Raw genomic sequence first — 27,825 nt, forward strand, 5'->3', positions numbered from 1 at the left:
TGTATTATTTCTAACTCTCTTTTTAGAGGACAAATCAGTTTAACTCACTCAGGACTATTTATTTTATTTAGGTTGTAGCTTTTGAAAATGATCTAGGAGAGTACTTTATAGTCTACTGCTATCTATTTATAGATTCTAGCACTTATTTTACATACAAGATTCTTTTTGTTGTTGTTGTTGTTGTTGTTGAACACTGATAGCCACCAAATACAAGTCAAAGTCGGATATAAAACAAAAAATTTAATAGAAAAATTAGTGTTAGTGACTGATTGGAGTTGAATATTAGCTATATAGTACTTTTTTGTGTTCATGTGATGGCATGAAATGGAAGCATGATTTCTTTTAAAAATACCTCCCTTGGGGGAGTCGGGCTGTAGCGCAGCGGGTTAAGCGCACGTGGCGCTAAGCACAAGGACCGGCATAAGGATCCCGGTTCGAACCCCGGCTCCCCACCTGCAGGGGGTCACTTCACAGGCGGTGAAGCAGGTGTGCAGGTGTCTCTCTTTCTCTCCTCCTCTCCTCCTCTCTGTCTTCCCCTCCTCTCTCCATTTCTCTCTGTCCTATCCAACAACGACAACAACAACAATAACTACAACAATAAAACAACAAGGGCAACAAAAGGGAATAAATAAATAAAATATTTATAAAAAAAAAAAATACCTCCCTTGGGGCAAGGGAGATAGCATAATGGTTACACAAAAGACTTTCATAACTGAGGGTCTGAAGTCCCAAATTCAGTCCCCACACCACTATAAACCAGAGCTGAGCAATCCTTTGGTCTCTCTCTGTATCTTTCTCTCACACTAAAATAAAATAAGTAAAATATTTTAAAAAATAAAAATAGCTCCCTTTGGGAAAAAAATCCTCTTTCACTAATTTAATAATGAAAAAATGAACAAAAGAAAGTAAAAGTCACTCCTAAATTCTACCTCAGTCTATCATCCTTTCTGTTTTACTGAGCACAAAGTCATTTTTCCGTAGCTAAATTTGTGCTGAGAAAGTTATGTGACCTAAAAAAAGCACTGGACATTGCCAGGCCACCAGTTCTTAGAGTTGTCATACACGGGTAAACCTCACTCACAGAGAGGTTCTTGGTGGCAACTGGCAGCCACTCCTCCCTCACTTTTTGTAAACTTCCCAGAAAAGTTTGGAAATAATGGGGGGGGGGGGGTGAGACAAACAAACATGATTATTTGTATTTATAGATTAAGGAGTCAGTATTTCTCCAAGTACATTCTGTGGAGTATAAAAAGGTACATGGTGATGTGTGCCATGGATCCATAAAGTGTAGAAAGTACTGAGCTTAACAGAATCGGTGAGGTCTCTGCTGTAAACCTCTAAATCTCAGTGTTTTCACTGTAGCTTCTGGGTAAGGGCAGGTCCAGTGGGTAGCTGCTGGATATTTGAACACAGAACCCCTACTTCCTGGAGAGCCATTCAAATGCAGTTCTTGTGAAAAACTTTGGGAAATGTTCCTTTGACAATAGTATATTGTGTTTTCCAGGTGGTGTGTCTAAGTAATTTTTTAATTTCAAAGCTTTTTTTTTTCTAACTATAAAAATAGTGCATGTCTGTTCTATAAAATCTGGTAACTTAAGGGCATGGTGAATAAAATTAAAATCATACATAATTACAGCATCAGAAATGACTAGTGTTGAGTGTATTTTGGTGCCTCTTCTTTCAGACCATTGTCTTTGTGTGTGAATGTGTACATGCAATATGCTTTGATTTGTAAAGTGAGTTTTGCAGTGTGTGTAAATGTATGTTTATGTATTAAGTGTGACAGACCATATGGAACATGGACATAAGTGTTTACTGGCCTTAAACAATATTTATTGGGAGGGATTGGTGGATTACACACATAGGTACAACCTAAACAACATTTTGGGTTTTGTTTGTTTTTAATGAAAAGATCAGAGCACTGCTCAGCTCTGGCTTATAAAGTGCTAGGGACTGAACCTGGGGAAGCTGGTGTCTGAGACAGCAAATCCTCTGCTCTAAAATGCTGAACAATTGGTGGGGGAAGGGCAGACAGCAGCATACCTGGTTAAGTGCACATGTTGCCATGTGCAAAGACCTAGGGTCAATCCCCTGGTCCCCATCTACAGGAGAGAAACTTCACGGGTGGTAAAGTAGTGCTGCAGGTGTCCCTCTTTCTCCTTCTCTATGTCCCTTTTTCCTCTTGATTTTTCTCTGTCTTTTTCTAGTAAGTAAAGCTTTTTAAATGTTGAGCTACCTCCCAGCTCTAAACATTTTATTAGAGAAAAGTCTTGGTCCTCATAGTAGAGTACACATATAAAATTCCACTACTTAACAAACTTTTTTTAATATTCAACTACTTTTCAATGTTTAGATAAAAATAATTTAAGGAGTTACCATACACCTTTCACTAGCCAACTCTAATGTTGTTTAGAGAGAGTTTTATGAATCTCTGATACTACATAGAGTTGTATGTTTGATCTTTAGATTTTATTCTGTTCAAAATGTCTCTGAATTTTCCGTTTGATATGCTTCCTGAATATGTCTTCCTAGGTTACTATAACAACAGCACCAAAGTGGCAGTGAAAACTCTGAAGCCAGGCACAATGTCTGTGCAGGCTTTCCTGGAAGAGGCAAACCTCATGAAGACCCTTCAACATGACAAGCTCGTGCGACTCTATGCTGTGGTAACCAAAGAGGAACCCATCTACATCATCACAGAGTACATGGCCAAGGGTGAGCCCTGACCTCTGCCTTCAAAAGCCATAACACCCAGAAGGGAAAATGTCTGGATGTCCCAAGAATACTCAAATCATTTTCACTATCAAATAGTAGGCTCACTGTGGGAGGGGGAGGGGGGAATCAGAGAAGATGGGAAACAAACTTCAGAAAGCTACTCACCTGAAGTCATCTGTGTTACAAAATTTATATACATTCTCCCTATTTGCATTTTCTCCATGTACATATTAGTCCCAACAGTGTTATCTTGTGCCTTTTAGGCCCCTAGTAAATACTTGCCACATATTAAATGAGAGCACTTCTTATTATATATTTAAAATGTGAGAGCTCAAAATTATAAACCTTACTAATTTTCCTCTTTGGCATTATCTATTATGAATATTATCTTATTCAGGATGTGACTTTCAACTTAGCATTTTTTTTTTTGGTAGTTTCAAGGTTAGATTCCACCATATTAGAAAAACTGGAAAAGAGATGTCAAGCAACCGACTTTTCTCTTTATGTTAATCTTCAGAGAAAAAAATGCCTGGATTGTATCCTTCCTCTTGATGTTCAGTGGGAAAAACTAATAATCTCCTAAAAGTTTTTTTTTCTCTTGGCCATCCTGAGCTGGCTTTTCTAGGTAGAAGGACTGGGGAAGAGAGGGAAAGACACTACAGCACCAAGCTTCCTCCAGGGTAGTGGGGTTAAACCTCAGTTGTACACATGGCAAAACAGGTGTACTACCCAAATGAGCTATTTTCCTGACCCAAATTGCCAATTTTTAATTATTTATTACTTAAATCATATTAAAGTTCTGTGTGTGAGAAAGAGAGAGAGAGAGAGAGAAGGGGAGGGGAGGGGAGGGGAGGGGAGGGGAGGGGAGGGGAGGGGAGAGGAGAGGAGAGGAGAGGAGAGGAGAGGAGAGGAGAGGAGAGGAGAGGAGAGGAGAGGAGAGGAGAGGAGAGGAGAGGAGGGCCACTCTAGAATCTGTGGTACTAGGGATATAACCAGGAGCAAATCTTTTACTGACTTAGCTATTTCACTTGACTACAAAATATATTTATGGGAGAGGGGGAGAGAGAGAGAGAGAGAAGCTCAAGTAAGTTTGAACCCCAGGCTACCACATGGGAGCACTATGCACTATGCATGGGAAGCTTCATGAGTGATGGAGTAGTATGGTATCTTTCTCCCACTCTGTCTCTCACTCCTGTATTTATGGGGGGAGAGAGAGAGACAGGTGGAGTGAGGGGGATAGTTTACCTAGACCTGTGGGATTGTGTAGGTGTAATACCCAGAGAAAACCTTAGAGGAAAATAAATATTCATTATTTAACATTTTATTTATTTATGTATGTATTTATTTATTTGAATGAAATAGATACAGAAAGATACAGAGACCAGACCACTGCTTACCTCTGGTTTACTTTGGTGCTGGAAATTGAGCCTGTGACCTCAGAACCTTGGGCCAAAAAATTGTTTTTGTTTTTTTTACCAGAGCACTGCTCAGTTCTGACTAGTGGTGGTACAGGGGATTGAACCTGGGACCTCAGATCCTCAGGCATGAGTCTTTTTGCATAACCATTATGCTCTATCTCCCAAACTCCCAACAATTTTTTTAAGTGGGAGAACCAGAACATCACTTCATTATATGCGGTGCTGGGGACTTTGGTATCAAACGTATACATGCAAGTCCACTAAGCCACCTCCCCAGCCTCTGCCAGAGGAATTTTTTTTTAATATTTGAAATGAATGAAGAAATAAATACAAGCAGTGACCCAGAAGCAACGTTCATCTCCTGTATAATGGAGATTATCATATGATGTAGTGTCTGAATAGATTAGAAAAATGAGTATAAAATGTTTCTACTTAACTGTGTTAATTTTGGGGATGTTAAACACTAAGAATCCTTCAAAAAAAGACATTTGTTTAAAAAAAAAAAGGAAGAAGCTGAAGGAGATATCAAACACATATGGTCTAAGCTGCAAGAACGCAGAAGTCAGGTTCAGAGTCGATACACCATAAAAACTCAGTAAAGACGTGTTGACTTAATAATATTCTTAGTTATAAATTTAGATAACAGTTTCCCTTCATAGTAATACTTAACTTTTAACTTTTATTGAACACATACTGCTTACCAGACTGTTCTTGATGCCTTTCCATTAGGTAATCTCACTTAATCTTTCAGCACTCTGAGAACTAAGTATCAGCATTCTGTGTTGTGGGTAAGGTCACAGAACATCTGTTGAGCACTTACTTACTACCTGTTAAGTGCTCTAGTACTTCCTTTAAGTCCTTCCTCACAAGGATTCTGCTTTAACTACTAAGACAAGTTCACTTTATAGGAACTTATAAGATAAGGTAAATAACTGTCCAAGGCTTCCCTCAGGTTGTTATTCTAAGTTCTAGGAGGAAAGACACTCAACTAGGCTCACTCCTCTACAGCAAGCAAAAGCATAGTACTTCATGCTTGCTTTAAGTGCTCATGAACTTTTCAACTAACTGATTTTTTTTAATTTTTAAATTTCATATTATTATTTTGGGTTTTTTTATAGAGGCAGAGAGAAATTGGGAAGGGAGTGGGCTTAGAGACAGAGAAAAAGAGCTGCCTGCAGCACTGATGCATTGCTTCTAGAGTTTCCCCCTTGCACATGGGGACCAGGGACTTGAACCTGAGACTTTGGAGCCTCAGATATGAGAGTCTCTTTGCATAACCATTATGCTATCTACCCCTACTCCAAAGTCAATCCTTTAGTAGATTCCCCCCCCAAAGAATAATGATCATTTGATAGCTGGGGAGATAGCATAAATAGTTATGCAAAAAAAAAATTTCATGACTGCAACTCCAAAGGTTGCAAGTTCAGTTCCTATACCACCATAAGCCAGAGCTGAGCAGTGCTCTGGAGAAAAAGGAAAAATATATATGTGTGTTGATCATTCAAATGCTGTTTGGATATCTTCTTGTGTGTTTAAACTGCCCTAATGTGTTGTTCCTCTCTCAACAGGCAGTTTGCTAGATTTCCTGAAAAGCGATGAAGGGGGCAAAGTGCTACTTCCAAAGCTGATTGACTTTTCTGCTCAGGTGAAGTAGTAGAAAGTTCAGCATGTGTGTTTGTTTGGAAATAGCCTCCCTGTTCAAGTCCATCATCAAAGTGTTGCTCCAGAGAAGAGGCACTTCTTCTGAATGTTTCCCCAGTAGTGGTTGTAATGATTGGTCACTGGCAAATGACGGTCCTGTGTGATATAAGCATAGCCTCTAAAGCATGCAGGTGTGCTCTTTAAGTCACTAATTGAACATACTGGCACTTTCAGGTTCTCAGTTTTCTTGACAATGGAGGTACTATCTCCCTTTCTTACTCAACCCTCTTTCAGTTCTTTGAGTTTGATATGGCTACAGGATTCTGAGAAATATTCTTTATATTGTTTCTACTTCTAGCTAGAACTTGCAGATTTGTGTACAGTAGAGTCACATGTTTCCTGAAGTATGTAAGAGCCTAAGAGGAAGGTCCCCAAGAAACCCAGCAGTATGTCTAGTATATCAAGGAAATCCACATTTGAATGGTATCAGCTATTGGCATTTCATAGCTTCATAGGCCTCCTAGTCATGTTGAGTAAGATTCTTGCATCTTGAGATTAGCTATGGATGGTTCATGCTAGAAAGCAATGTAGCATAAAGCCCAAAGCAGCATAAGATGCTTCTAGAAGTTCCAAGGCATGATGACTTTTATAACTTTCACTTTTGATTCCCAGTTCTCTTTTAGTTGGGGAACTGCTTTGTTTTGTATTATTTTTTTTAATTTTTTATTTTTTAGTTAACCAGAGTATTATTGTGCTCTGGTTTATCATAGTACAGTGAATTGAACCTGAGACATTAGAGCCTCGGTCATGAAAGTCTTTTGTATAACAGTTATGCTATCTTTCCCACCCAGTTGGGGAACTGTTAAGGCTTTCTTGGGAAGATGAGCTCAAAGGAATGAATTTGTACAGAGATAAAGTACTTTAGGTTAGATAAGATCAGAACTCATTCTCTCATGTATAGTGTTGTGGGCAGGGCTAGAGTTCATTATCTGCAGATTAGACTTTGTGTCGTGACTCTGCCATTCAGTATCCATTCTTACCATTTCACCACTCAGGTCAGTCTCTCCCCCTATCAAATGGAAGTGTTGATTCCTACCTTAAGGTGATACTGTTGATGGTCTAGTTGAGCAAACCTGCATCTTCACAGCACTTCAGATCATGTTAATAAAGGCTGAAAAAATATTAGGGAATGACAGTCACCATCACTTCAGTGACAAGTCATCCTGACCAACCGTCATCTCATTTATCAGAATTTGGCAAACAGAATGGGTTCCTTATCTGAGTAAGAAATTCAAATGTGGCCTGGAGCTCTAATATCTAATATAGAAAGAAGCATAATTACTGTGGTGGAATGGGGGGAAGGGTCAGGGCCTGGAAAGGCCTGTTTAATGCTCTCTCAGATTCTCAAAGCTGAGAAGCTACACTGGGACTACTTGGGCTCCAGAACTACAGCTAGAAAACTACCACAGAACAGCAAAGATAACTTAGATTTGAGCACCTCTGGATCCCATGTAGCTATTCAATAGAGCAGACAAGAGTTGGGTCTACTAGTTACACTTGGAACAGAGGAGTGAGGCCCTCTCCTGGGGTAGTGATTTGGATATCCACAGTTGGAAGAGAGTCTTAAAGAGAATACGAAGATTTGTCACACCTGTCCTTTAGAGAAGGAAAGGAGCTGACTATGGAGGAGAGGAACCCACAGTCCAGAGACCTCAGAGGTCTTAGCTCTTCCAGTCTTCCCAAGGGTCTACTCTGTACCTGCCATTCTATAGGTGGAGGTTATACACATCGATGTTTATTACACCTGGCAAAAGACTTAATTTTGTCACGAGGGTACTTTGTATTTAGTTTTGCATAGCTTATCCTGTAAAACCTTATCTTGACAGAATCAGAGTTTTTTGGGTGCCACCCAAGGTCTTTAATATAACTTTGTAAATTACTACTATAACTACTAAAAGTTATATGTTTGTTGTTAGTTAGCATCAGGGTTTCACCAATCCCAACTGACATTTTTTTTAGATAGAGAGAAACAGAGACAGACGGGAGAAGAAACCACAGTACACAGCACTGATGCTTCCTTCAGTGTGGTGGGGGCAGGGCTTAGACCTGGACCACATGCATGGCAAAACAGTCACAGCCATCCAAATGAGTTACCTTACTGGCTCGACAATGCTTTTTCTATCTTAGAAATGAGTTGGGCAGCTGGGGAGGTAGCTCAGCAGTCACGCACAGCACAGGAGTTCCATTAGGCCCTGGGTTTGATCTCTGGCCCCTCAAATACCAATGAAATGCTATGGGGTCTCTCTTCTCTTCCCTTCTCTCTCTCTCTCTCTCTCTCTCTCTCTGTCTCTCTGTCTCTCATACAGTTGACCCATCAAATAAAGTTTATTAAAAAAAGAAAATGAGTTGAGGGAGAGTGTTTTAGAAGTTTTTATAGCTTGCAAAAAAAGACTAAACTAGAGTCTGGCATGGACCATAAAGTTTTTTTCTACTAATTTATTTAACTAGAGCACTGCTCAGCTCTGGCTTATTGTAGTGTTAGAGATTGAACCTGGGACCTCAGAGCCTCATGCATGAAAGTATTTTGCATAACCACTGTGCTCTCTCTCCAGCCCCTGGGCCATGAGTTTTATTATTGCTTTTTTTCATTTATTTATTTGTATTTTTTTATTGCCATCAGGGCTTGGTGCCAACACCATAAATCTGCTGCACCTGGTCACCATTTCTTTCTTTTATTTATTTAGTTTTCTTTTCATTTTATTTTATTTGATATGGCAGAGAAAATTTGAGAGGGCAGAGGAAGAGAAAGAGTGACAGCTAACTTTGCTTCACCACTTATGAGTTTTCCCAACTGCAGGTGGTGGTGGTGGTGGTTGGGGGCAGATGTTGAACCCAGGTCCCTGAGCATAACTTTGAGAAATAGGCTGAACCACACTGCCCCACCCCTGGGCCATGGTTTTTAAACTGTAAGTTCCAGAGTGACTTATCTATCCTGATGGTGTGCCAGGAGCAATCAATGCTGCCACCAACACAAGCTAGCATAGACATCCAGCTCATGCTGAATGAGCCTTGGGCCCAGGTTTCCTTTCTGAGCAGTTTCTGCATGGAGCCAGTCTGCTGCTACGTGTCTGGAGTGCTTGGGTTTTAGTGGGTTTGGAGGGTGGGGGGAATCAGCGAGTCACCAGCACCCAGAAAGGCCTGAAGCACGTGGTGCTGCTCAAAATTTATGTTCTTTACAGTTGAATACAGCTTTGTTTTACATTCATCTCAGAATGAACCCCACCGAGACACTTCCATCATCCTTCCTAAGTGAAGTTGGTGAGATCTCACTGCCACGTACCCACCCTTAACTATCATCAGCTTCACTGGATTGTGGCTTTTTAAAAAAAATTTTAATTTATTTATCTTCTTTATTTTACTTGATCAGATAGAGAAAAAATGAGAGGAGAGAGAGAGAGAGGCATCTGTAGCATTGCTTCCCTGCTTATGAAATTTTCCCTGCAGGTGGGAACCAGGGGCTTAACCTCAGATTCTTGTTCATGGTAGAGTGTGCTCTCCACTGGGTCTCCTTCCCTCTTTGTGGATTTTTTTTTTTTAATGAGAGAGAGTATGAGAGCACATGACCAAATCACTGTTCAGTTTTGCTTATAAGGGTGCTGGGATTGAACCTGGGACTTAGGAGCCTCAGACATGAAAATCTTTTATACAACCATCTCCCCAGCCCTTGTAGATATTCTTATTACAGTTTTGATGGCTTGAGAAGGGAGCCTGGACCCTGATAACACTGCAGTCTGAAACCACACACCATACACATCTGCTTTCTGTTAACTACCTACCCCATGCCTGTTCTCACAGCGATACCTCCCATTCCCTGAATGACTGATACTGCCCAGTGTTCCTTCATGTTCCTTTCTGCAATGACCTCTCTGTACCAAAAAAAAAAAAGCCGTCTCTAATTTTTTTATTTTAAAATAATAATAAGTACTAATAAAGCTGACCTGAGATGATAAAGGGCATCTGCTACCCAGATACTTAATAGTCCAACTTTTCTTCCACTTGACTATTAGGGTAGAAAAGAGGGGTTAAATATCAGAATTATCTATATTAAGTCCACTTAGTATTTTAAGTGCTCACTAAGCAATTAGCAAAATATCTTTATTAGTTTCTTCTTCTTTTAAGATTTTATTTATTTATGAGAAAGATAGGAGGAGAGAGAAAGAACCAGACATCACTCTGGCACATGTGCTGCTGGGGATCGAACTCGAGACCTCATGATTGAGAGTCCAAAGCTTTACCACTGCGCCACCTCCCAGACCACTATTAGTTTCTTCTGTAAGCACTATCAGTTCATCAGAGAGAATGTATGCTATATATACATGGAATGCTATATATGGGTCTGGTTAAATTTAGAAATGTTTCTCAATGGAAATAGACATAAGCCTGCTCATTTAATCCTAGTGCCTTATGAATAAGAAATAAGGGTAAGGGACAGAGTTGGGGCTTTTCCCATAGTCTGTTCTCTGATCTCTTCCCCTCTACTCATAACCTACTTCCCCAAGCTCTACTTTCCCTTTGCCAGTCTCCCCATAAGCCAGTCGAAACAGGAAGTGGGTGGGTACACATGGTAGCCTCTCAGTGCATGTGAGGGTTGATTTCATCACTTCCTGTCTCGGGATGAGTTCTTAAATGTTCTTTGGTACCCAAGTGTAATACACACTTTTCTCAAACCACTTGCCTACCTCTGCTTTAGGAAGTCAACTGGAACTACTTTACTTCTTGTAACAAATGAAGCAATTTGTTACAAGAAATGAAACAAAATTAACCCATTGTACAGGAAGTCTAGCATTTTCAGAGGATAAAGACTTGGCATAATTCCCACATAGTCTTTAGCTACTGGAGGAGAAGAAAAATGGACTAGGACGAAAAGGGGGGGGTCAGTCGGTGGCACATTGGGTTAAAGACTCATAGTACAAAGTGTAAGGATCCAGGTACAAGCCTTGGGCTCCCCACCTGCAGATGGGTTGCTTCACAAGCAGTGAAGCAGGTCCGTAGGTGTCTGTCTTTCTCTCTCCCTCTCTCTGTCCCCCTCCTCTCTCAATTTCTCTCTGTCTTATCCAATAAAACGGGGACAGGGCAGGTGATGGGGGTGGGTGGGAGAAGAGGAAACAAACCAAAATGACTGCAGTTTGTACCGGTCCTTGCTGCATTGGAGGAAGCTTCAGTGCTGTGGTATCTCTCCATGTGTCTGTCTCTGTCTCTAGCTGACAGAGTCATCTTGAAACAGAGAAAGACCAACAACAAGAAGAAAAGGAGAGAGGGAGGGTTCAGAAGGAAGGAAGAAGGAAGGAAGGAAGGAAGGAAGGAAGGAAGGAGCGAGCCAAAAATGAAGTAGACTTTTTTTTATTGCAAAACTGCATTAAAAATGGAGAAATCTAAGCTGTTGTGATAACTGTGGCAGCTCATGACATTTAACTGCTCTAATTAATAAAGCACTTTGACCTCCACTATTTAATTTGAGTAAACACCTTGAAAATGTGTATATTGTTATTTAATACATTTTACAAGCTAGGTGGTGGCCTTGGATTTGCTCAGTGTAAGTGACATTGCTGGAGTTGATCCTAGCTCTTTGGACTCTGGATGACAGGCTCATTCCTGTCTACTATCTGTCACTCCAAGCTCAATGTCATTCATTTGATGGATAATTTTACACCAGAAATTCTGCCTGTGTGCACTTTTCCTCTTTATGGATTTTGCTAGAATAAAATTAATGGTATTTTAGCCCCCCTTCCCCTTTTTTTTCAAACATATCTAGTGCCAACATATATAGTGATCATGTTCAAGTTTGTTTTTTTTTTTGCCCCCTAATATTAAATTGTAGACACATTTAAGTGGGAATTGATAAAATGAGGGAAACAGCAAATCTCATTCTACCTCCTGGTAAATCTCAAACTTTTCAAGTACCAGAGCTTTTAGAGTACTCTCTCAGCATATAATCTCTTAACTAAGAAAGCAAGACTTAGGTCAGGGATTCCTTGTAATAACTTACGAGTCTTGGTGGTAAGTCAAGTCTTGGATTTTTTTAGAGTATTTACTAATTTCATCATCTTTCTTTTTGTAAGGTTCCTGAAAGACAAGATAAGTTCTGATTTTTAGCTCATGGATACCTAGCAGTCTCATTAATATAGTAAATCAACTGCTTTCTTTTAACACCATTATTAGCATTAGCCCTTGATTAATAATCATTTTATTTAAATTGCTTCAAGTAGAAAAAATTATATTGGACTGCTGAAATAGGTACAGTGGCCAGTGGAAGCCTTAGGTCATGAACTTGGTTTGCACTTTCTCCTGGAGGGAGACTTGCCCCTACTCTGTATTTAATCTCATTGGTTTGCACAGGAGTTCTCATACATGACTGAATTGTTCTCTCGAGCACAGGGGTCTCTACAAATGTGAAAAGGCTTACTCTGAAGACAGAATTCGTGGTTCCACAGAACAATCTATGCTAACTACCCTCATGGCTGAAGAAGCTACATGGCCATCTGTTGCCATGCTCCACCCCCACATGCATGATGAGAGAGCTATCATTTTCCAAATGTGAAATATCATAAAGAATATAGTGTCTGGGGAGTCGAGCAGTAGTGCAGCAGGTTAAGTGCACATGTAAGCGCAAGGATCAGTGTAAGGATCCCGGTTCGAGCTCCCGACTCCCCACCTGCGGAGGAGTCGCTTCACAAGTGGTGAAGCAGATCTGCAGGTGTCTTTTTCTCCTCCTCTCTGTCTTTCTCTCCTCTCTCCATTTCTCTCTGTCCTATCCAACAACAATGACATCAATAACAACAATAACTACAACAATAAAACAGCAAGGGCAACAAAAGGAAATAAATACATAAATATTTTTAAAAATCTAAAAAAATATATAGTGTCTATGGGAAACATCATTGTTGTTTTATAAATGAAGCCACCATTTGCAATAGTAGTAGAAACAGTATTTGGTGGTGAGTTGGGAAAATCCTCTCAGAGGCCCTAGCATCATCATGTGTAAAATGAAAAGGACTTTGACTAAAACATTGCTTGACTAAGAACATCTCCTCCTACTTAGAGCATGTGAATCATCACCCAGAAGTCACAGTGAATGGTTCTGAACCCAACTGGCATAAGTAAAAGATTTGACCTTGCTCTAAATCAGGGATAAGTAAGCCCTTTGCTACCAAGGGCTATTTGGATTTTTATCACATCATTAGAAAACCACACAAAATTATCAACTTAAAAAATGAGCACTTGGGAGCCAGGCAGTGGTGCAGCGGGTTGGGCGCACGTGGCGTGAAGTGCAAGGACCTGCGTAGGGACCTCGGTTCAAGCCCCGGTTCCCCACCTGCAGGGGGTTCACTTCACAAGCAGTGAAGCAGGTCTGCAGATGTCTATCTTCCTTTCCCTTTCTTTATCTTCCCCTCCTCTCTCAATTTCTCTCTGTCCTATCCAATAAAAAAATAGAAAAAAATGGCCTTTAGGAGCAGTGGGTTCATCGTGCTGGCACCAGGCCCCAGCGATAACCCTAGAGGAAAAAACAAAAAACTAGATTTATGGACTTTCATGTCCCACCTGCAGTTGCTTCGGTAGGGCTAAACCAAATGATTTCACAGGCCTATATGGCCCTTGGGTAGGATGTTCCACATCCCTACTCTAAATAAAGGAATGGGAATGTATCACGTTAATGTCACATCATGGTAATAACCCTATAAATAATCTGTCTGCTTTGAATAGTGGGTTTCATGTCTCAGACTTAAACTTTGGAAATGAAAACTTACAAAATAGTCAAATGAAACCAGGGTAACTCTCAAAATTGCAAAACTGAATCCTAAGCAGTTTCCTGAAAAAAGCTGAAAGAACGGGAAACTGTCATTTAAACATAGTATTAAAAGAGGAACTCTTTGGTGATGAATAAGTGGGAGATGATGTATGGCTTATTTCAGCAGTGGAACTGTGATTATTTATTTTACATCTTAAATAAGACAGAAAAAGCAATTGTTTTAATTTTGATTGACAGTTTTTCCAGCACCAATAGGAAACTTTAAGCAAATGTGAAGGAGAATATGGTGGAAGTTTTATATGGACAGAGACAGTGGACAGCACCCTAGAAATATTACCTGAGCTGTCTGCGATGGGCACTATAGGCTGTTTCAGGGCACATAAGGCAGGATGGAGTCCAGGAAGGTATCTTCCCGAAGGAGGGGACCCTGAGGTTTAACTGGTAAAAACAGGTTTAACCCTCTTTATCCTTGAAGGGGGTCATATGGGAAGTGGGGGTGAGTCTTTAAGGAAACTTGGTACATATAAACACAGAAAAGGTGTCTAAGGGAAGCAACCCAAGGGAAGTGTGGAAAGAGTAGGAAAGAAGATACAAAGAAATATACTAGGTTATTAAGGAAATAAGAATTACTGCCAACTCCAGTTATGTAGGAGGAAAAGCTAGCTGCTTTGTAAATGACTCTGAAAGTGTTTCTCAGAGGAAACAAAAAAGTGGTCATACTCTATAATGAGTTCTACAAGATTTATAATTTTATACCATCAGTTTTTTGTTTTTTCTTTTTTTTTATTGCCACCAGGGAATAAAATAGCATTGGGGCTTGGTGCCTGCACAACTAATCTACCACTCCCAGTGGCTTTTTTTTTTTTTTTTTTCTTTATTTGATAGGACAGAGAGAAATTGAGAGGGGAAGGAGAGAGACACCTGTAGTACTTGCTTTATTGCTTGTGAATCTTCCTCTTGCTTGTGGGGAGCAGGAACTCAAATCTAGGTCCTTGCGCTCATCCAGGTATACCACCATCCAGTCTTCTTAATTTTTTTTTCAGTTACCATCCAGGTTATCGTTGGGAATACACAGTGAGTCCACCACTCCCAGCAGCCTCCCCCTCTTTCTTTCTTTCTTTCTTTCTTTCTTTCTTTCTTTCTTTCTTTCTTTCTTTTTATTTGATAGAACAGAGAAACTGACGGGAAAGTGGGAGATAAAGAGGGAGAAAGACCTGCAGCACTGCTTCACCACTCAGGAAGACAGAGACCATTGTGACCGTAACAAAGCAAACACTGTTTTTAAACCTGACACTAGTGTAAGGGGGATAGAAAAGGAAAAGGAGAATCTGTGCTCCAGTCTGAAGCTCATCTTTAAAATGTACACCTTGAATGGCCAGAGGAATAGCTCACCATGGCATAGCCCTGCCTTGCTGTGAACACATCCCAGGTTCAAGCCCCACCATAATATGGGAGTATCAAAAAGCACACCCTGGGAGTCCAGCAGTAGTGCAGCGGGTTAAGCACACATGGCGCAAAGCGCAAGGACTGGAGTAAGGATCCCGGTTCCAGCCCCCAGGTCCTCACCTGTAGAGGAGCCGCTTCACAAGCAGTGAAGCAGGTCTTCAGGTATCTATCTTTCTCTCTCCCTCTGTGTCTTCCCTTCCTCTCTGTCCTATCCAACAACTACATCAATAACAACAACAATAATAACTCCAACAATAAAAACAACAAGGGCAACAAAAAGGGAATCAATATTTTTTTTAAACTTTTTTGAAAAAAGGACACCCTGAAATGTACAGGATTCATTCTAAAATTGTCAGCTCAGATTTCTCAGCATCTCACAACCCTGAGTCTAATGGCTTTTTTTTTTTCCCCCTGAGAGCCTGCAATTTGATATCATAGTGGTTCTAGAGAGAATTGAACCTCTCAACTGCATCACGTCCCACACACAAGATTGTAGGATAAGCAAGACCTGGGATCCAGACCCATGAGTTTGTAGTAGACTGCTTGGAGAGAAATTTCCTTCTTATTCCTAAGAGCATTGAGAGCAATTGAACATCTAAGGAGGACTGTAATATGAGGTCTGTGCTTTCAAGATTGCCCTGGCTACAGTGTTAAGAAATGACAAAAAGAGAGGAAAGCTAGACTCTGATGGTCCAGAAATCAGAGAAGGTGGAACTGAGAAAAGTTTATGCCCCAGATCACAAGTGTGTAGAAATAAGGAATGAAGAATGATGCTGAGATGATTGAATCAAAAGCTGAGCCATTGATTTCATGAACTTTGGGTTTGAAGGAGTGAGATCTTGACTGATGAAGTCAGTTTTATTTTAAAATGCAGTGATAGGGGAATGAACCCAGAACTTCTTGAGGTGTGATACAGCTAATCTACCTCCCTGGCCCAAGTTTTATTCTGTATTTTTTGAAAGAGAGAAAGGGAGAGATGCCAAACTACTACTCTATTATTCAGGGAACCTTCTTGATACTTTCCATGTGATACTGGGGCTTGGACCCAAGACACTCACATGTGTTAAAGCATGTGATTTACCTGCTGGGCCATCTCTTGGACCATACAAGTAAACTGTATTGAGCTAGGTTTGAGGTGTCATGAGATAACCAGATCAAGATATCCTAGGCCTTCTGTTGTTTCTTTTTTTATGATTTAATAATGATTTATAAATATTTTTAATGTAGCTCTTTATTTTTTTATTTAAGAAAGGAGACATTAACAAAACCATAGAATAAGAGGGGTACAATTCCGCACAATTCCCATAACCCGATCTCCACATCCCACCCCCTCCCCTGATAGCCTTCCCATTCTCTATCTCTCTGGAAGTATGGATCCAAGGTCATTGTGGGTTGCAGAGGGTGAAAGGTCTGGCTTCTGTAATTGCTTCCCCGCTGAACATGGGTGTTTGTTGTTAAAATTTTCGGAAGGCTCTTGCCGGGCTGGCTTGCTTCATGGGCGGGTAACAGAGACGCGGAGACAACGGCTGGGCAGGGAAGCTGTATTTCTTTATTCAGGAACAACGATTCATAAACTAAGACAAACTAATCACCAAACAGAACTCTGCTGTCTCTTTGCGGCGGCGCAAGCACTCTCTCTTACTCTGGAACTCAGGAACTCTGTCTCTCTGGGACTCTCTCTTACTCTGAAACCCTGAAACTCTCGAACTCAGGAACTCTTGCACTCTCGAACTCAGGAACTCTCGAACTCAAGAACTCAGGAACTCTCCAACTCTGGCACTGTCGAACTCAGGAACTCTCGAACTCGGGAACCCAGGAACTCTCGTACTGGGGAACTATGAAACTCTGGCACTCTCGAACTCAGGAACCCTCTCTCGGGGTTCCTTGGGGCGGGGCCAAGCAGGCCCGCGAAATTAATTGGACTGATCCAATTCTCTTGGCGGGGGAGGGCTAGAACAAACCAATGTAAAGCATACGACAGGCATTGACAGGTCGGTCCATACTCCCAGTCTGTCTCTCTCTTTCCCTAGTAGGGTGGGGCTCTGAGGAAGTGGAGCTCCAGTACACATTTATAAATATTTTTTAAAGAATTAAAAAAATAAATAATGATTAGCAAGATTGTAGGATAAGAGGGTACAGTTCCATATAATTCCCACCATCAGGGTTCCACAACTCATCCCCCCTATTGAAAGCTCTCCTATTCTTTATCCCTCTGAGAGTATAAAACTAGGAGCATTATGGGGCACAGAAGTTGAGAGGTCTGGCTTCTATAATTGCTTCTCCACTGAACATGGGCACTGACAGGTCGATCAATGCCCCTAGCCTGTTTCTGTCTTTCCATAGTGGGATAAGGCTCTGGGGAGGTGGAGGTTTCAGGACACATTAGTGAGTTCATCTGCCCAGGAAAGTCAGGTTGGAATCATGGTAGCATTTGTAAGTTGGTGGTTGAAAAAGCATTAAGATATGAAGCAGAATAAATTGTTTAAATGTTAGGGACCTAAAAAATATAGCAGATTTGGGGTCTAGAAGCTAGGAAGTCTATTTTAGGTATATTCCAAGGGGCCTGTGACTTTACTAATTTTTGCCTGAGCCCAACAGCTAATATGCAGGTGGGCTAAAAATATTGTGGAAGGATGGTGTCAGAGTTGGAAATAGGACTTAAAAGCTGGATCAGGGTAGAGAGAAGCTCCCAATTTTTGGAAAAGTATATAAATATCATTAACTGTAAACCCCATCAATCTGATGTAGGACCCATGTCTATTCATATTCAATACAGAAGCCTGTGTAACCTCTGCATCCTTGTGGGTCTGCAATCACATCCCATGGTCACAGCTAGGAACATTCTAGGCTACACTCATTTCAGGATCGGTCTTCTTCAATTGGCAGAATAGTTTGAACTAGCCTTCCTTCACAGAGTGGGGCAGTTTCTATCATTGTTGTTTTACATTGAGGGCAACAGAGTTGAGTTGAAGAGACTTCTGGAAGGTTGGCCCTGTGGACAGTTACTTCAGCATGAATCTGATTGGGCCTCTGGAGAATCATGAATGGGAACAGGGCACAACTCAAAGCAGAACCCCCAAAAAAGGACAAGAAGGCAAGCACAGTGGTCAAGATGAGAGCAGCAGGTATCTGATCTGGGAGGTAGCACTTTAAGGAAAAGACAGAGTCTGTTCATAACAGGGATAACTTTCTTTGGGCTTGCCATCAAGGAACTTGGTTAGGTCATCTCAGCATGTGATTTAAGTGGACATCAAGCATTTGGTCTCTTTTCTCTTTGCTGTCCTTGGCTTTCTTCTCTGCTCCTGATTCCTGGAATCCTCTTTGTCTCCACCACTTCTTCTACAAATCTAAGTGACTGTTCCCTGTCCTATTCCTGTTTCTTATTCTCCTCCCCTTATTCTTGCCTCTCAGTTGTTCCTCAACTATATTTTCAGAACAACCTGATTTCTACTAGTACTTAAGCAAAATTGTATAGTCATTAAAATTAAAAGAATATTTATTATTTTTATGAAGAGAAAATGAGATAAAATGAAAGAATATCATTTAAATTGTGGCCAGGCAGTGATACACATTGCCATGCAGGACCTACTTCAAGCCTCTAGTCCCTACCTGCAGGGAGAAGCTTCATAACCAGTGAAGCAATGCTGCTGGTGCCTTTCTTCTCTTCCCTTCTCCCTCTCTCTATTTCTTTCTTTCTTCTCAATTTCTCTCTGTATCTATCAAAAAGAAAAAATAGGGGGCCAGGCAGTGCCACACCAGGCTAAGCACACATAGTACAAAGCACAAGGACTCACACAAGGGGGTACGCTTCATGAGCAGTGAAGCAGGTCTACAGGTATCTCTCTTTCTTTCTCCCTCCCTACCTTCACCTGCCTGCTCAATTTCCTCTCTGTTCTACCCAATAAAAAAAAAAAAAGAAAAGAAAAGAAAAGGCCATCAGGAGCAGTGGAATCGTAGTGCTGGCACCAAACCAAAGCTATAACCCTTGAGACAAAAAAAAAAAAAAAAAAGATAAAGGAAAGAAAGAGAAAGAGAGAGTAAGAAAAAAAAGAGGTTAAAAAAATAATGTAATGAAGGAAGAAATAATAATAAATGTCCTCCAGGAGTTGTGAATTCATTATTTAGGTATCAAACCCCAGTGAAAACTCTGGTGGCAATTTAAAAAGAAAAAAAATAGCAGAATGACATTTAAATTATATAGCTCTTTAACCTTCTCTAAGGAAAAAAAAACAAAAAACTTGTTCTCCTATATTTGGAACTTTTGCTTTTGTCCCATGTTGGTCCTAGTACAACAACATGTGAACAACATGGAAACATGAGTTGAGACCTTTATATTGCATGGCTTATAGAGTTTTGTAAAATACAATGTAATGATTATTTTAAATGGGATCACTGGGAGAGGGCAGAGACAAAACAGCAGAATTGGGAGGGCCTGTGCTTATTTTCTCCTGCAACAACAGCAAAGCTACACTAGTACATGGAAAGATCTACCTACAAACAAGCCTGAAACCCAGACAAATCAGCTTCTACAACAAGGAGTAAAATGCCAGCATCCAGGCAGTGAGGACACAGAAAGATGCCTGTCCCAAGAAAGAAACTCTACAAATTGTAGATTGGGGGAAAACATCTTTATTTTTTTAATTTCTTTATTGGTGAATTAATGTTTTACATTCAACAGTAAATGCAGTAGTTTGTACACACATAACATTTCCCAGTTGGGAAAACATCTTTAAGGGGAGGACCTTTCATCCAGGAAGCAGGCAGGAAGTTGTACCAGACTATATGCTATTATGTTATAGCATGTGTAATTCCTCTATGTGCTGTATCCTCTAAAATGTGTGGAGGTCCTGGAAGCAGCCTTTGTGATATCTCTACAACATCACTGAGAGCTAAGCTGGTGTGAAGATAGAGAAAGGAACAGAATTTTATTTGAAGAGCTAGTAGTTGGGAACTTCCCCAAGCCAAGGAAAGAGACAAACTCAGATTCATAGAGTTCTAAGAGTTCCAAACAAAATAAGCTGGCACAGATGCTCACCAAGATATGTTGTAAGGCAAAATTTAAAGATAGAATCTTAAAAGCACCAGGAGGAAAAGCAAAGAGTCACCTATAAGTGAACCACCCCCCTCCTGAAGACTACTAACTGATTTGTCAACAGAGACTCTAAAGACCAGAAAGAACTAGCATGATATATTCAGAGTTTTGGATGGAAAATATATCCACCCAAGAATACTCTGTTCAGGGAGTCGGGCGGTGGCGCAGCGGGTTAAGCGCAGGTGGCGCAAAGCGCAAGGACCGGCTTAAGGATCCCGGTTCGAGCCCCCGGCTCCCCCCCTGCAGGGCAGTCGCTTCACAGGCGGTGAAGCAGGTCTGCAGGTGTCTTTCTCTCCCCCTCTGTCTTCCTGATCTCTCTCCATTTCTCTCTGTCCTATCTAACAACAAGGACATCAATAACAACAACAATAACAACAACAATAATGAAGAACAACAAGGGCAACAAAAGGGAAAATTTTAAAAAATTAAAAAAAAAGAATACTCTGTTCAACTAGATTATCATTCAGATTTCAAGAAGTGATTAACTTTGCAAACAGCAGTTAAAGGAATTTATCACTGCTAAACCAACCTTAGTTTTTAGAATAAATGCTAAAAGGAATTCCTATAAAAAGCAAACACTGAATGATCTCACTGACAAGGGGTATCTGAAGAAACAAAGCAAAGTCAAATGAAGACAGTCCATTGAACTCCAACTGCAGAACTTCCGTTACCAAAGGAAGTAGGGAAAGAGTTGCAAGGCTAGAACGGACCCAGTGGACTAGCCTGGTGGATGTGGCATGGTAGTGTATTTTGAGGAATTATGAGATTGCACTTTTAAAACAGTTATAGAGGGTCAGGTGGTGGCTCACTCCAATGAGCACACACATTACCATGCACAAGGACCCAGGTTCAAGCCCCCACGTCTCACCTGCAGAGGGATGTTTCATGAGCAGTGAAGTAGGTCTGCAGGTGTCTCTCCTCTCTTCCTTTCTGTCTCTCCCTTCCCTCTTAATGTCTCCCTGTCCTATCACATAAAAATAGGAAAGAAAAAAATAGTTATGGTCTTGTAAATTAAGGTTACCTCAAAAACAAATATGAGGGCTGGATGGTGGCACACCCAGTAGAGCTCACATGTTTCCATGTTGTTCACATGTTGTTGTACTAGGACCAAGGTTTAAGCCCCTGGTCCCCACCTGAGGAGGGGAAGCATCACAAGCAGTGATGTAGGTGTCTTCTTTTCTTTCTGTCTGTCTCCCTCTCCCCTCTCAATTTCTCTCTGTTCTCTATCCAAAAATAAATTAACTAATTTTTTAATGAAGTCACAGAATGTAACTCCCTTCCACAATTTATGAACAGTTTGTTCCCTTTCGCTTTTATTTGGAGGTCAGATTGAATCCTGGAATACCCAGGTTCCCTTGTGGTCAGGTTTGCATCCTCCACCCAACAAAGCACCAATTCAGCCTTCCTCCACTGGGAAATTGCATTCCTAGCCTTTCTGGTAGGCCTGTTCCATGTTGGAGTGACTGCTAGAACCCACATTGTAGGAGCAGAGGTTGCTGTCACCAGGACTCCCCCACACACACACCCTTCCCCGTGGACAGATTGCCTGGTGGAACAATGGTTCTCATATTAACCTTCCCACTCTAGGGGCACCTGGGATAGGCTGGAGGTCTCTTTTCAGGCTCTCTCCTCCTCCTCTTCATCATCCTCCTCCTTTTCCTCTTCCACTTTCTCCTCCTTCTCCTTCATCATTTCCCCAGCTCCTTTCCCTTGAGACTTTCTTCTTTACATCCTCTGCCCAAACCCTCCTGTTCCTTTTCCAAAATCTATTTCTGCCCCCTGTCTACCATCAGCTGTCATCTAGATGACTGAGCAAATAGAAAATTTAGGGTGCCTAGCTGACTTTGAACTTAGGGTACACTAAGACTTGTTTTCCCATGGATGTGTCCCTTTTGTATTTACCTGGCAATCCTTCTCTTAACACATCTCCTTCCTTTTTGGCTTCTAATTTGCAAGCTGCACAGAGTAGGCAGAGTCAGTTGGGTAAATCTGATTTGCATATGTACTGTGATCAAATAGACATTAGGTGAAATTTGTCGTTTTAAGTGCACAATTCAGGAAATTAGTAGAATGTGGAGTCTGTAATGTTTTTAGGGTCACTATTCAAGTGTATTTAACCATAAAATATTTTCCTGATACATTTCTTCCCTTTCCTCTGTGTTTACTTTCCTACATCAAACCGAACTTATTGGTTGAAATAAAAGTAAGTAAAGAAGGAAGTAGACTATGAGTACCTGGACCTTTATGAAAAAACAAAAAGTTGCTTTGTCTCCCTTTCTCTGTGGAATAAAGAATGCCAGAAGAAATAAGAAATTATATACTAAGCACTAATACTTAAGCCAGTGACAAATGTGTTCAACTTGGGGAGAAAATTACTGAACCAGATTTTTCATCTTTTGAGTCTTTTGCCTGATACTGGGGTGAACACTTTCTCCTGTACAAGCTGGCAGACATGCTACTGCTGATGCTGGATTTTTTTTTCTTTTTTGCAAAGTAAAGATTTCCAGTTTGGGGGGTCTGTGGTAGCACAGTGGGTTGAGCGCACATGGTACAAAGCGCAAGGACTGGCTTAAGGATCTCGTCTCAAGCCGCCAGCTCCTCACCTGCGGGGGGGGGGGGGGTCGCTTCACAGGTGGTGAAGCAGGTCTGCAGGTGTCTATCTTTCTCTTCCCCTCTCTGTCTTCTCCTCCTCTCTCCATTTCTTTCTTTCCTATCCAAAAACAATGACATCAATAACAATAATAATAACCACAACAACAATTTTAAAAAGGGTGACAAAAGGGGAAAAAAATAGCTTCCAGGAGCAGTGGATTCATGATGCAGGCACTGAGCCCCAGCAATAACCCTGGAGGCAAAAAAAAAAAATAGATATATATATATATATATATTTCCAGCTGTTATTATTTTACCCACACCATCAGTGTCTATAACATAATTAAGTTAGGGTTAGGGTTAGGTCACCCTCCATCACACACACACACACACACACACACACACACACACACACACACCCTCCCATACCTTGCTTCCATTGTCTTCAAGGAAAAAAAATAAAAGAGGGGGTTAGGCAGTAGTGCAGTGGGTTGAGCACATATGGTGCAAAGTGCAGGGACCTACGTAGGGATCCCGGTTCAAGCCCGCAGCTCCCCACCTGCAGAGAGGTCGCTTCGCAGGCGGTGAAGCAGGTCTGCAGGTGTCTCTCCTTCTCTCCCCCTCTCTGTCTTCCCCTCCTCTCTCCATTTTTCTCTGTCCTATTCAACAACAACAACAACTATAATAACTACAAGGGAAACAACATGGGAAAAATAGCCTCCAGGAGCTGTGGATTATTAGTGCTGGCACTGAGCTCCAGTGATAACCCTGGAGGCAAAATAAATAAATAAATAAAAATAAAAGGGCATAGACAAGAAGGTAGTATAGTGGATAAAGCATTAGATTCTCAAGAGTGAGGTTTTCTGTTCAATCTCCAGCATTGCATGTGCCAGAGTAATGCTCTGGTTCTCTCTCTGACCTCCTCCTCCTATTCCTTCTCTCTCTCTCTCTCTCTCTCTCTCTCTCTCTCTCATTAATTAATAAATAAATCTTAGAAGAAAGAGGAAAAGGAGGTGGGAGAGGGGGAAGGTGGAGGGCAGAGGTAGATAGCATAACAGTTATGCAAAGAGTCTCTCATCCCTAAGGCTCCAAAGTCTTAGGTTCAATCCTCTGCACTACAATAATCCAGAGTTGAGTAGTGCTCAGCAAACAAACAAACAAAAAAAAAATGTGTGGGCGGCTAAATCTTCACCAGAAACATTCATAAGCACACAGTATTAAGAAGACTTATTTCAAGAGGATTTAAATGTAAATAAACTTGTGTCAGACTTATCTGAAATTTATCAAGTCTCATTACAAACTTCCTTCAAATCTGTTGCAGAGCAAGTAAATCAGGATGCATCTTCAGAGTCAGTCCCTTGCTTTGTATGGGAACTCTTGCCACCTAACAAAACTCAGGTTCTTTTTTATTAATATATTTTTCTTTTTTTACTAGTTTATTTAGTTTTTTATTTCATTTATTTATTGGCTAGAGACAGAGAAATTAAGAGAGAAGGGAGAAAGAGAGGGAAAGAGAGACTCCTGCAGCACAGCTGCACCATTCAGGAAGCTTTCCCCCACAGGGATCAGGGATCAGGGTCCTTGTACCCAAGTCCTTGTACATTGTAACATGTACACCACCAGCTGGCCCCCAAAACCCAAGTTCCTTAAAGTATTTTACTGGAGCAGAAATAGAGCCTTTAGACCTATTTTTGGTGTTTTCTTCACTTCTTAGCTACCTGATAGGATGTATGACTCTTTTCTTTTGTGTCCATTTCTCTCTGCCAGACTACTGTTTAATTGCCTGCTGCACCGAGAACAGGGCCAGGTCCCCTGAAGTCAGGCAGGAAGGTGTATAAATGACACTGAGTAAATGACCATAGTTATAGGATACTGGAAAACTCTGCCTCAGAAGCATTTCGACTTTCATTCTTTTAATTGAATTTTAATTAGTTTCCAAGGCATATTATCTTACCAGAACTGAGGTTACACCCCTAACTGCTTTCTGTTAACTTGTGGCATTTACACAATTATCTGGTTGTGTGTGAATATCGTGTGCTTATTCATATGCACGTGAATAGTTACCTCGTCAATGAGGCTGGAAGTTTTTTAAAGTTCATGTAGCACAGGACCAGATGGTCACACTATGGGAAATCCCAGGAAAATGTGAATCTGTATCAGATCTCTTTTCTTTAAATAGTTTATTTTAAACTAGAAACCAATGCATGTATAATATAATATAGGATTACTAAGAAAGAGATCTTATGATTTCAAAGGCAAGTATGTAGATATTTTAATTTTGAATAGTTGTTCCTAAAAAAGAAAAGAAAAGTTAAAAAAATAAGAGTGGCATGGGTTGTTTTGTATTGTTTGCCTCCAGGCTTATTGCTGGGGTGCAGAGTCTACCCTACAAATTCACTGCTGCTGGCAGTCAGTTTTTCCTTTTTTCTCCTTTTCCTTCTCCATCCTCCTCCTCCTCTTCCTCTTCCTCCTCCTCCTCCTCCTCCTTTATCTTCTATTTTTATTTGATATAATAGAAAGAAACTGAGATGGAAGGGGAAATAGAGAGGGAGAGAGAAAGCAAGACATCTGAAAACCTGCCTCACCAGTGGTAAACTATTTTCCCTGCAGGCAGAGAGTGAGAGCTCAAGCCAGGTCCTTGCACATGATATTTTGGTTCCCCCTAAATAAGAGTATCTTTGCTTCATCAGTTTTCCCAAACCATATATTATGAACATTAATCCAATCAGATCAGTGGAATTTTGTGTTTCATTGTAACAATTTGTATTTCTTATATAGATGAGGCCAGGCATCATTTCCTGTCGTCTTAATTTGCAAATTATTTTCTTAGGAACTCTCTTTGAGACTGTACCAATTTTTTATTAGCTACTGCGTAGTAGCTATCCCTTTAAATTATTCCTTTAGTCCCTTTTTAAGTTTGTTATATATGTGCTGTCTTATATGTATTGAACCGAATGCTAGGAATTAGTGTAAGGGAGCCTAGCCACACCCAGTGAAGCAGAGACTCTAATTCACAGCTTTTCCTACTTAGCAAAAGGAAATAACAAAGCTGGGAGCTGCCAGCCAGTACCGTCTACCAATGGCCTTTTAGATATAAATGATCAGCTCTATTGTTTGTCATTTGTCCATTAAGACCCCAACCTGAACGTTAGTGTTTTTATTAACAAAAACAGTAGTAATATTAGTAGCAATGATAATTAACATCTGCCCTGTATTGGGCATTCTTTTTAAAAATGTTTGTTTGTCTATTTATTTTGCCTCCAGGGTTATGACTGAGGCTCAGTACTACCTGCACTACGAATCCACTACTCCTGGTGACCTTTTTTTTTTCCATTTTATTGGATTAGATAGAAAGAGAAATTGAGAAAGGAGGATGAGATAGAGGGATAAAGAAAGAGAGACACCTGCTTTACTGCTTGTGAAGCATCCCCCCTGCCAGTGGAGATTGGGGGCTCGAACCTGTATACCTAAGCTGTCCTTGTGCTTTGTACTATGTGCACTTAACCCTGTGTGTCATAGCCTGGCCCCCTTTATTTATTTATGGAGACGAGAGAGGAGGGGAGGGGACGGGAGAGGAGGGGAGGGGAGGGGAGCGGAGGGGAGGGGAGGGGAGCGGAGCGGAGACCTGCAGCCTTGCTTCACCACTTGTGCAGCTTCTCCCCTGAAGATCCGGACCAGGGGCTTGAACACTATAATATGTGTGCTCTACCAGATGGAACTAGGAATTCTTGCATTCTTCTTTGCAGTCTCATCTGAGCTCTACCAAGATGGTACTATTATCATTGTCATTTTTTATCAGGGAAAACTGATGTTTTGAGAAGCAACTGAATGTACATTAACTTAGGCTGATTCACTCTAAAATCTCTGATCCCTAATTACAACTGTCAAACCACCTCCTGATGAACACTCTGTTTCCTGCTAGTCTCTGCTTGTATATTTGCATCATGGTCAAGTTGATTTGAGTTTGGATTGAAAAACAGCCCTAAAGCTAGTTGTGATAGAGAGGGAGCTTTGATAGTTTGGTTTGCTCCAACTTTGGTTTGGTTTGCCCAGGTGACACCCAAGTCTCCCTTTCAACTCCCAACCTCAGGCCCTTGCTGTACTTGTAAGTCTACTGCCCAGCTGTTGGGTGGTGAGCCTGGCTTTTCTCTCTGCAGCAAGTTGCCTTTTCTGGCATGTTCTTCTGATTTCCTTAAACGGGAAGGTTCTTGTTTTTATTAGTGATTTAATATTGATTTACAAAGTTATAACAGGGGTATAATTCCATACCGTTCCCAGCACCAAAGTTGTGTTTCCATTTCCTCCACTGGAAAACTACAACAGTTTTCCCAAGGTTACAGATATGAGTTGATTATTATTTCTATACTATATATATATATTTACATATATTTGCCCTTTTTTTCCCCTATGGCCCTGCCTTCTTTTGCTTTCCAAGTCAGACCTACACCTATTGCTATTTCCTTCCTTTTTCCCTCTTCTCTCTCCAGGTCCTGATGGAATTGGAATTCAGAGCCCTCTAATGATCTTCCCCTGACATTTCTCCCTTTCTGGGAGTATAGACCAAAACTCTTTATAGGGTACAGAAGGTGTAAACTGCAAGTTTTAAGTGTTGTTTTGTTTTGTTTTTATACCATAACATCTGCATAACATAAAGTTTACCATTTTAATAATCTTAAAGGAACAGTTCAGGGATGTTAAGTATGCATGCATTGTTTGGTCATTACCTAAGCATCCCCAGAATTTTTTTCTTCATCTTGCAGAACTGAAACTCTGTACCCATTAAATGTTTACTCCCCAGTCTCTGTCTAACCCACTGCTAGCAAGTTTGACTCTAATCTATTTGTTTGACAACCCTAAGAACCTATCCTTAGAGTCGTGCAGTATTTTGTCTTTTAGTTACTGGCTTATTTTGCTTAGCACAGTGTCCTCAAGGTTCATCTATATTGTCACATGTGTCAGAATTTACTTATCCATTCACACAGGAAGGGATACCCGGGTTGCTTCCACCATCGGGCTATTGTGAATTATGCTTCAATGAGCAGGAGTGAACAAATAGCTGTTGGAATTCCAAATGCCAGTTCATTGGGATATAGAACCAGAAGTCTCATAATAGA

The 27,825-nt window shown here is 40.8% G+C and overlaps 1 protein-coding gene across 2 annotated transcripts in view; it reads left to right on the forward strand.

Annotated features, from left to right (window-relative positions):
* Positions 1–27,825, forward strand: part of LYN (LYN proto-oncogene, Src family tyrosine kinase) — a 147,115-nt gene that overhangs the window by 96,042 nt on the left and 23,248 nt on the right. For both annotated transcript variants that reach the window (XM_007531519.3, XM_007531520.3), the window contains exons 9-10: positions 2,533–2,715; positions 5,702–5,778. In XM_007531519.3, the coding sequence (XP_007531581.1) occupies positions 2,533–2,715; positions 5,702–5,778 (260 nt within the window). The remainder of the gene's footprint in view (positions 1–2,532; positions 2,716–5,701; positions 5,779–27,825) is intronic.

The sequence above is a fragment of the Erinaceus europaeus genome, chromosome 1 (assembly GCF_950295315.1).
Source record: "Erinaceus europaeus chromosome 1, mEriEur2.1, whole genome shotgun sequence".
Classification (NCBI taxonomy): domain Eukaryota; kingdom Metazoa; phylum Chordata; class Mammalia; order Eulipotyphla; family Erinaceidae; genus Erinaceus; species Erinaceus europaeus.